The sequence below is a fragment of the Pezoporus flaviventris genome, unplaced genomic scaffold (assembly GCF_033815535.1).
Source record: "Pezoporus flaviventris isolate CSIRO_AGI_PZ_B2104156 unplaced genomic scaffold, CSIRO_AGI_Pfla_v1 ptg000029l, whole genome shotgun sequence".
NCBI classification, from domain to species: domain Eukaryota; kingdom Metazoa; phylum Chordata; class Aves; order Psittaciformes; family Psittacidae; genus Pezoporus; species Pezoporus flaviventris.
The window spans coordinates 16,720,955-16,732,008 of record NW_026892577.1 but is presented as its reverse complement, the minus strand read 5'-3'; the positions used below and the strand labels follow the sequence as shown (position 1 = coordinate 16,732,008).

The 11,054-nt window shown below is 42.8% G+C and overlaps 1 protein-coding gene across 1 annotated transcript; it reads left to right on the top strand.

The window, feature by feature from the left end:
* Positions 1–8,610: 8,610 nt before the first annotated feature.
* On the top strand, positions 8,611–11,054 carry LOC133272399 (beta-microseminoprotein-like). Its single transcript, XM_061459562.1, has 4 exons — positions 8,611–8,628; positions 8,797–8,884; positions 9,585–9,687; positions 10,814–11,054. The coding sequence occupies exons 1-4, from the start codon at positions 8,611–8,613 to the stop codon at positions 10,941–10,943; spliced, it is 339 nt and encodes a 112-aa protein (XP_061315546.1). The 3' UTR covers positions 10,944–11,054.

The following is an 11,054-nucleotide window of genomic DNA, read 5'->3' as shown; positions in this document are numbered from 1 at the left end:
TGGCCTGCCAAAGATGGGGCAAACCTACAGAGACCGAAACAAGCAGTTTTGTTTAACAGCTAACTATAATGACTCAGAGACTGTGAAAGAATTCATTCCCTAAGCTGTATAATACAGAAGTCATTCCAGTTTGCTCTATGAAAGACAGGGTAGCTGTACTGGGCTGAAATACCAGCTTGGAACCATCCCTGATGTGCTATCCTGAGCCAAGCCAAAGTCTAATGGCACAACAGCTTCCCAAAGAGCTTTGCCTCCACTTTTCAGTTCCTAGTTTGGGACTTGCTTGATCTCTCCTAACAGCAATATCCCATGTCCTGTGCATAGAGCAGGCTTCCCAGGGGTTGCAAGAGCTTATTTTATTTTGGTGCTCTCCTGCTTTCACCCTGCTCCTGAACAAAAAGGGCTGCTGTTCTGCACACCAGAGGTGATGGTCAAGCAGAGGCAAGCAAGGTTCTGGCTTGGTGTGGTATTCATTCAAAATTCTTTATACCCCTGAAGTCATAAACTGAATTATTTAACAATGTCTTTTTCCAGGTCAGTTGTTCGTTCCTGTTTGTAGGATTTGGCTGTTTAAGGCAGACTATTAATCAAGCTCGTTCAAAGCATAGAGCATTGTCTTCTAATATTAACAGCAAATTATACAAATGGGTTAGGTAAGAGATCAGCTCTGTAACATTATTATGAATCCTGTAGAGACATTTGAGAGCACCCTTAAGTTTGACATCTGGTTTAGCTACATGACTGGGCTAGGTTTTTCATATGTAACTGCTATTGAAGAGTTAGTATCCCTCATTAACATCTCCATCACTTTCTTTCGAGTCTCTCTTAAATGGGGGTACTCTCCCTTTTTTCTTCAGTAAGGAGGGGTTCAAAAGTTAGAATGACCAAAATTGTATCAGAAATGGAGAGTGGCAAACCAGTATTCTTTGCTTGGTGCTCACTGCCAAAGAATTTCAGAAAGGACCAGAGTTTTTCAGCAAGCCTAGTAGGAAAGTAACAGAAGCTTGATCAGGCATATTGCTGTAACTACAGCCCAGCTACTAAACAGTACAGTTTATTTATGTACAGATATGACATCTCTAGAACTTTATTTTTCTGGTGTTGTTGAGGTTTTTTTTGGTTCTCTTTTCTGTCCTATAAATCCACTAGTCACTAGATGACATCCTAGCTCTGTCACAAATCAGAACTGCAGGGAACACAAAACCTAGATCCTGATTCAGTTGGCAAATGAGCTCAATTTCTGTTTACTCCAGTAAGGTTTGAGAATGCAAGTGGCTTTTTAGGAGTGTCTTTGGTCTATATATTTAGCCTGTATCCAAAGAGGTATCATGGATGGGACTGAGTATTTCCAAGAGAGTTTTTGAACTTGAACGTAGAGTGGCCTGCCTGAATTACCCTTGATACAGGAGAAGTTTTACGACAGAAGAATTATGACAGTAATTTAGGAGAACAAAACACTTAGCAATAACACTACTTCAAAGTTTCATTCAGGGAATAGATGCATTAGCACCTCTGACTGTTAATAGAGGAAAAAGAGGAGTTTCTCCTTTCAACACAGCAGTGCAAGTTGAATCAAATGTGATAGCTTGTGAAAACATCACTAGGGATAAAATGGAAAGTCTAATATTAAATTCTGAAATAGGCTGGTTCATAGAAAAAATAGAGCTGGGATCAATTCTGTTTGGGAAGAGAAGCAACTTCATAAGCTTTGTTAACAGTGGAAGCATTGATAGGACCAATCATGCTTTAAGGATTTTGGTAACCAATTTCTTACAGAACTCTCAAACTGCAGTTTTATTATATCAGCGCCCCATTCCCTAAGATTTCCAGCCAAAACTTCCTCAAAGGTGCTACTGTCAGAACGTAAGAAGACAACAGAAAAACAAATGCCTGTATACCAAGTTAGTCTGTGCAACACTGCTTCCCTTCCCAAAGACCCCAGCAAATGAGAGCTGATAAGACTACAGGTATTAGCTGGAAGAAACAAGCAGCACAGTATTCCATGTACGGTTCAGGAAGTGCACATGTAACCAGCTGCTGCCACTCATCTCCTCCAGTACTAATTTGGGATAAGTATCCCAGGAAAGTTCCATTGTTTGCCTGGACCTTACAGCACAACTGACATCATGTAATTGAATTTCAGTGTTTTACTGGACAGATAGACATTTGGAAGGGTGTAGATGGACACAGGTTAGATAGGCAAGACCAGCACCCTGTCTGCAAGAAGCAAAACAGGACATGTTGGTTTAAACACAAGGCTTCCTCACTAGAGCTGCTACCAGACTCCTATAACTGCATAACAAGAAGTATCTCTGGGGTGTTTGAGAAGAGGTCAATATGCAATTGTTCAAAAGTGTCATTGCCAGGATTGAATAGAGCCAAGCTCACCACAGCAGGAACATGAGGATGGCAGCTTTGGCTGCTTAAGCTGCAGTCTAGCAAAGTCCTATAATCATCATCTAGAAGCTGGGCATCTTTGTAGAGCCACTGCTCCTTTGGTGGCTTCTTCAGTATTCCCTCTGCCACCTTTTTCAACTCATATACAGTTGTATCTTTAGCCACAGTAAAGACTGTTCTTGTGACAGCAAATCAACAAGCAGACATCCATCATCTGGTGCGAGACCATCTTAAGAACCTGAACGTGCACAAGTCCATGGGACCTGATGAAATCCATCTGCGGGTCCTGAAGGAGCTGGCGAATGAAGTTGCTCAGCCACTGTCCATCATATTTGAAAAATCATGGCAGTCAGGTGAAGTTCCCCAAAACTGGAAAATGGGTAATATAACCCCCATTTTCAAGAAGGGGAAAATGGATGACCCAGGGAACTACAGACCAGTCAGTCTCACCTCTGTGCCTGGAAACTCTTGGAGCAGATTCTCCTGGAAGGCATCTAAAGGCACATGAAAAACAACAAGGTGCTTGGTGACAGCCAGCATGGCTTCACTAAGGGGAAATCCTGCCTGACCAATTTGGTGCCCTTCTATGATGAGGCTACAGAGCTGATGGACAGGGGTAGAGCAGTTGATGTCATCTACCCGGACTTGTGCAAAGCGACTGACACTGTCCTGCATGACATCCTTGTCTCCAAATTGGAGAGACATCAATTTGATAGGTGGACCAGTCGGTGGATAAAGAACTGGCTGGATGGCCTCATGCAAAGAGTTGTGGTCAATGGCTCAATGTCCAGTTGGAGACCAGTAATGAGTGGTGTCCCTCAGGGATCAGTGTTGGGACCGGTCTTGTTCAACATCTTTGTTGCTGACATGGACAGTGGGATTGAGTGCACCCTCAGCAAGTTTGCCAATGACACCAAGCTGTGTGGTTCGGTTGATACACTGGAGGGAAGGAATGCCATCCAGAGGGACCTCAACACGCTTGTGAGGTGGGCTGATGCCAACCTTGTGAAGTTTAACCATGCCAAGTGCAAGGTCCTACAGCTGGGTTGGAGCAATCCCAGGCACAGCTACAGGTTGGGCAGAGAAGAGATTCAGAGCAGCCCTGCGAAGGAAGACTTGGGGATGTCAGTGGATGAGAAACTTAACATGAGCTGGCTTCTGTGTGCGCTCACAGCCCAGAAAGCCAACCGTATTCTGTGCTGCATCAAAAGGAGCGTGACCAACAGGTTGAAGGAGGTGATCCTGCCCCCATACCCTGCTCTCATGAGACCTCACTTGGAGTATTGTGTACAGTTTTGGAGTCCTCAACATAAAAAGGACATGGAACTGTTGGAACAAGTCCAGAGGAGGGCCACGAGGATGATCAGGGGACTGGAGCACTTCCCGTATGAAGATAGGCTGAGAAAGTTTGGGCTGTTCAGCCCCCAGAACAGAAGGCTGCGTGGAGACCTCATAGCAGCCTTCCAGTATCTGAAGATGACCTATAAGGATGCTTGGGAGGGACTCTTCATTAGGGACTGCAGTGACAGGACAAGGGGTAATGGGTTAAAACTTGAACAGGGGAAGTTTAGATTGGTTATAAGGAAGAAGTTCTTTACTGTTAGGGTGGTGAGGCACTGGAATGGGTTGCCCAAGGAAGTTGTGAATGCTTGCAGTGTTCAAGACCTGGTTGGACAGAGCCTTGAGTGATGTGGTTTAGTGTGAGGTGTCCCTGCCCACGGCAGGGGGGTTGGAACTAGATGATCTAAAGGTCCTTTCCAACCCTAACTATTCTGTGATTCTATGATGACTACCCTAAGGCTTCTTCCAGTCCTCTGTCGCTGGGAAACAAGTTTAAGTCTTAGTGAAAAACCTGTATTTTCAGGAACAGCTTAAATCAAGACAGAACTATCATCAGATGAATGGATCCAGTGGATGCATTGGAGGGGACAAGAAGGTGAAAAAAACTGAGAAACCTACTGGAAGATGCTCTACTACACAGACGAATAATCTCAAGTTCTACACAAGCAGAGCTATTAAGTACTTAATGACTTTTGCTTTCCTAGCTAGATATCCTCTAGAAGAGAGATTTTATCACTGTTACTGAGGATCTTTGTTATTTTAGCTTCTTACCCAAAAGTATTTCATTGTCAGTTTGCTTTGGGCCATGGTCCAAGGAGGAGCCAAGCATGCAACTCTGACTGCAGTCAGTACAGGAAAACATAGCACACAGAATGGTTGTGCTTTGTTGGTTTCTAGTCAGGCAAGAGACAAGGACTTCCCCAGCTCCTTCACATGTTCAGTAAAGATAGGAAAGTTGATAAATACAGAAGTGTTGAGAGTTGTCAATAGAGAGTGTTATGATATTTTAGCCATCTACTGAAGTTCTAGGAAGTTGTCAAAATAGCTCATTGCCTACAACCAACGCTGATAGTGGAAACTCAGCTTAGGAGTAACCCTTCTCCTTCAGAGTTTGGCTAGGATGGAAGAGACTAACACAAGAGCAGAGCAGGAGGCAAAATTAGGACTGGTAGGATTAACTTAACAGGGAGCTCTTCCAAGCCCAGCCAATTTAGGAATATCTAATGGTAGCACCAGTGTAGTCGCTTGTCACATGAGGAGCACGTCGCACCCAAGAAGCTAAAGGCTCATTTCAGCTCTGTAATGCTTAAGAGGGTCAAGGACATCTTCCCAGAGCTGCTATTACTAGCTCCCACAGAGAAGTTCAGGACCAGCATGGGGCTGACTCCATCTGCACCCACAGACATTAAGCCCGACTCCCAGCCCTCTGGAAGAATAGCTGCACTTTAGGAATTTGGGCTACTCTTGTCTTTGGGATGAGAAGGGTAAGGTCCAGATGTTCATGAGAAGTTATTGCTCCTCCCACCCCCTCAGCTGGACTCCCTCAAGAAGTAAAGCATTCTCTGGATGAAGGCAAGCAATGGCAGTGGTAAGCCATCTGCAGGCCTGCACTGCTGAAAGAAGTCAGAACTTTCACTGAGTAGGTCAAAGAGAGGAGGGGTGGCAGGGGAAGAAAAAAAATAGTAACCTTGTTTTTTTCTGCCATCTCTACTTTGCTATCACTGGCACATGCAACCTCTCCATGATAAGTGTAGGCTAGGTTTAATAATCCCTTGGATGGTTATTCAAGCTAGATTACACCAAAGATAGTAATGGATGCAATAGCGCTGCTATTCCAGTATTTATTTTTTTTACCGCATAACTGGAAAAAAGTCATTGCTATTCCAGCCTGGCAGAGCCCAGTTTGTCCATCATTGAGCAGCGACCCAGGGGCACTGTCATCCAAGTATGGCCATTACCTATCTCTTCATGTTATGCCAACTCAGACATGCACATGTGCCTGTTCCAGCTGAGGTTCCTTGTGCTTTGCAGTGTGTTCTCCAGGAGAGGGGAAGAAAGGAGCAGAGAGCTGTCACAAGTGCAGCACAGCCAACAAAACAAGAGGGAGCTGCTCTGAACTCACTTATGGTTTATACAGGGGTTAATTCCTGCTGGAGATAAGTGGGACCTTGGGACCTAAATAACTTTGCGGATTGACACCAAAATTGCCACCTCCATAATCCTACTACTGAAGAACAGAAAAAGCAACTTTTACCACTCTTCAAGGTAGTGGCGATGTTACACTGCCTTTATGTTATGTCATTTTGTTGAACAGTTTAAACAAAGAAGTCAAGCCTTCTGTACACGAGTAGCAGCTAGAGAACTCAATTTTTGCTTCAAAGGGAGAGTGTTCAGAAACACACCAACCTGGACAAAGGAGAGCATGCGCATAGGAGAAACAACTTGAAGTAATTAAACTTTAAAATAAACAAATGCACACACATGCAAAAAAAGACCGAACAGCAATCTGTCCCAGACTAGTAAAGGTGGGAACTGATGGGTAAGGAAAGGGAGAGTTAATAGAGAAATGCCTTTTTAAAACTTCCATTAGTGAGAAGATTCGGGCAGGGTGCATTTACATAACCTAAAAACATCAGGAAGTCGATCTTGAATCCTTCCTGCCAGAGGGAAGACAGTACCAGGGAAAACAGCAAGCTGCCATAGTCTCCATGTCTCAGAGCTATTCAACCTTCTCACCCATCACAGTCATCAGCTAGGCAAGCTAGGCTGGGAGAACTTAACCTTCCCAGAACTCCCAGAGGACACCTGCTTAATACTGTAGCCCCAAAAGATAACTTCAGTTACATCTGCTTTAATATAAACTTCAGGTTAAGAAGGTAGGGTTGTCAGGCATTTATGGCAGTAATAGCTTTGGTTTCACTACATTTCAGTTTCCTATTTTATACATTTTTCTATCTATCTGAGAATAAGCAAGTATTCTAAGAAAGTTATTAATACAGTTATTTTCTCCAAGGAAAAGAATTATAATTAACTAATTAATTAAAATAATCACCTTTAATAAAATAATAATTTAGAATCCATTGTGTTCTTCAAGACAGAAATTACTTGTTACATTTCCTTGAAACTACACCCTTATTAGAGAGATTATACGCTGTAACACCTTTCCTCAAGAAACAGCACAAGATTTGTCCAGAAGGGACATGGCAGAAGTAAATCTGGCCTCTAGTTACACCAGACTCTAATCAAATGGTTTCAATTAAAATAAAACCAAATTCATATTACATACTTTAAGGCTTAGTAGTGAAAAATCTATGCAACATTTTCATCTTGCTGCCTCTAATTGCTAACAAAGTAATTTTTAGCAACTCATTCCCTTCAAGTAGAAATCAATTCATTTAAGGGTTACCAGAAGAAGAGTATTTTCTCAAGGAACTTCATCAGATACCACAACTGTTTCCTGCAGCAGAGCCACACACAGAGAGCATGATCTAGTAAAATCGCAAGGTTAACACAAAATATGACAGATGCACTGCAAAGCTAAAAGCAAAGTACAACAGAAGCTCTAAAACCTCTTGCTAAGCACACAGAAATTAATAAACTAAAAGAACATACATAAATCAGATCTTCTGCCACAACAAAGAGCAGCTGCCTCCTCCACAACTGTCCCTTTACTCCAGATACCTCAAGAGACTATACTTATCCTGCCACTGCCCCTTTTATTCCAAAACCCCACTTCCAGTGCAGCTTTGCTTCCTTCAGTGGAAGCTAGCAAGTTCAGCCATACCAATCAAGGTGTCTAATTAAACTCAGGTGTGCTGAAAGAGCCAAATTAATGCAACTCATTATTCTGGGAATACTTTGGTAACTTCTAAAACTTGTTATGCCTGTGCTCCAATTCAGGCAAGCGTTGAATCCCTACAGCCCTTGATATACCCACTGGGATCTGTGCTAGTTTTCCTGGCTGGTTTTGAGTTGCAGCCTCACATACTGTGTGCTGCAGCAGTCTAATACCTGAACACCTATGGCAAGATTTGTATTGAAAGAAATGTCCTCATTTCAGCATTGCACGAAGAGCACTGCTATTTGTGTCAGAAGCTGCGTTAGAGGCAGGGCAAGCATACACTGAAAGAAAACTAGAACTTTTTCTTTCTTTGCCTCCCTCAACCCTTAGCATTACTGATGTTGCTTTCAGGAAAGGAGCCATGAGTCACAATCATCATGACTTTTATGTTCATTTCTGGGCTGAGACAATACACAGCTCATCTCACTTTTGCTGCCGAAAAAGTACTATCTGGTTGTGGTGATCTGCCTCTGTTTCCTGGGCGTGGGCCTTCAGCAACTGGAAGATACAAATTAACAACTAGTCCCTGCAGGTCACTAAATATGGACAAAGTAATATGTCTTATATAAAATAATTGAAATTAAAATAAATCAGACTGAGAACAGTGGACTTTCCACACTACTGCCCTGTATGAATAGCCTGCCCTATACCTGGGGGCGATCTCCCTGTAGCAGGTCAGCTGAACAATAGTGTCCTGCTGCCTTGCATAGCAGGTGCCCTTTCCCCATGTTCCTTGGTGGCCTGCCAGTTCTGGAGGCTTAGCTTTCTGGGAATCAGCCCCTTCCACTGACACCAATGCTGATGTGGAGTAACTAGTCTGTCTACTGGAGTTTTTTCAGATTTACACCAGCACAATGGAGATCAAGATGCCAATGCAAGACTTTTTTGAGGTGCCACCTTCTGATTGATGATTGGAACAGGTTAAAGTGTCCATTGGCACCCAGGGTGCTCACATTTACGTCACCTCCCTTTGCACCGATCATTGTTTCCTCACTGTATATAAAAGCACTACTCTTTGTTATGAAGAGTGAATGACCCATGCAAGTATGGTAAGTTAGCAGCTTATAGTGTGTGTTTGTGTATGTACCCTGGAAGTATTTTATATTCTCAGTTTCTTGGGAACAGTAGGATTCATCCTTAATTCTGTGCAAGCTAGTCTGCTAGACCTTTGAAAAAAGATATCTAATTTTAAAGAAAGATACTTGTTTCTCTTTTAGAAATTCTTGCTGCTTTTTTGCTCGATCCTTCTCTTCTCAGGGACTCTGTGTGATGCTCGCTGTTACTTCAGACCAGCCAGCAAATATGGTAAGAATAGCAAATCTACTAGACATCCTAAAAGCATTAATTCAGAGATTCAAAGCCCCCCCCCCCCCCTTTTTTTTCTTAGAAATGTTGGAATAGTATGATACAATCTTTGCTGAGAAATGTTCCAAACAGCTGCATACTCAGGAATCAACCTGGAAGCATCTCTGGACACACAGAAGCTTTATCTCAGTTCCTCTAGGCTGATGTGTAAATGAAATCGCCCATGTGGCAAAAACCATGTACTTTTGAGCAGCCTTGACTAACCTGAGGGGGGTACTTGACATTAAAATTAAATCAAAGACAACACAGCTGGTGTTTAAGTTCAGTTTAGAAGACCAAGTTGAAGTCTAATAAGAGGGAGAAGGGAGAAACTGAAGTCTAGACCTATGTGATCAGTGTGAGAAAGGGCAGAAAGATCCTACCATAGTCATAATCTAAGGCATTTGTCGTATCCATTGAAAGAGCAGAGCAATACTCTGTGGTATCTGGTTGCTACCACTTTATTATGCCATGCCATGCACTCATGCACGCTAGATATGGTATCTTTTCTGCAGAGTACTGGGTTAGATTCTTCCTTGGTGTGACTCTATGAAAATTAATGCTCTGATTGCTAGTCCACAAACATAAGACTGTGGTCTATGTCTACTGATAACTGTTCACATTGATCTACTGACTATAATTTTCTGGTGTGTACATGCAGGGTGCCTTTCAAACAGAAACCTCTATGTTTTTGGTGCGGTATGGAAGACTGATGATTGTTACCAATGCAAGTGTAAGATGACTGCAATGATTTGCTGCAGCTTGTAAGTTCACCCAAATTATTGTTTGCTTATTCAGGAACTGGTTGAAATGTTCAGACTTAAAAAGCCTCACAGAAAATGTGCATTGGAATTTCATACTTACATGAGCAAAATTCCTTTTCCTGTTTTCCAGTTAGCTCTGATCAGGACCAAGCAGAATAATCTGGCAAACTCATAGACTTCTTTGGGAAGAAACAAAATGAAACACAGTAAAGATCTTTCCAGCACACAGCTCTTCCTCATCACCTAGTCCTTCTTTTGATTCTGGTACAAACTGGGTGTATGTTTCCCTTTAGCCTCTGTTTTCTTCCTCCTATTCAGCAGATTGTCTCCAGATATCTAAAAATCCCGCAACATTCATACCTGTGGGATTCTGCTGCTCTGCACCAGCCCAGTGGCCTGCCTGCAAGCATCTAGTCAGGCCAGAGCTGATCCAAATTCTACCCATGCTGCCAAGAACCCACTCTTCATCAGGACACACATGCCCTGCTCTGATAATTTGCTTTCTAAATCTTCTCATGTGTTCCTGCCTGATGAATGGCAGGTGACACATCAAGGAGAGCTGTGTCTTCCTGACTATAGTGGTATGACCTGATTATACACCCAGAAGGCTGGAAAAATTCTTCGAGTGAGGGAGAAAGAGTTCTGTAAATGATCTGTGCGGAAGGGTACAATCCAAGGACCCCTTGGTGGGAAATAGTCCTGGCTGTCCTCAGCATAGGAGGGAGGGAGCTGTCCTGTGCTGAGAAGAGGCTTGGCTGGGAGGTATTCATGCTGGGGTGATTCAGCAGTCTTTAAATGGTTTGTTATTATCAGGAAAATTTTAGTTTGAATGAGGAAGACAGAATCAATTCCTATTTTGTCACTGCACGGACATCTAAACAGATCTCTAACAGACTGACCAGTGAGAACTGCATTTGAACCAGAACAAGCATTGGGAAATCATTTCATCTGTAAACAATTATGATCAGGGCTCTGTATTCCTCCTATGATAATCCATAGTGCTTGTATTAATGAAATCCATGAACCAAATCAAACCATGATTGCTTCAGGATGGCTGTGGCTCAGAGAACATCCTCCTCAGTCCATGTCTTGGCTGCTGATTTCTCTTTGCCTTTCTCAATTACAGGGTTTTAATCCCCAAGAACTATGACAGGGTGAACTGTATTGGCCTATTCCACAAGAAAAGCTGTTCCATTCGAGTGGTGAAGAAGACTAATCCTGACATAAGCTGCAAAGTCTATAATGGAATTGGTTAAGACCACGATGTGTTTTTCCTCTTCTGCACCTACCCCAGAAGTTGAATGTGCTCTGGATCTCTCCTTCAGAGGAAAGCAGCAAAGCAACATGACTTCAGGAGTTTGCCTTGT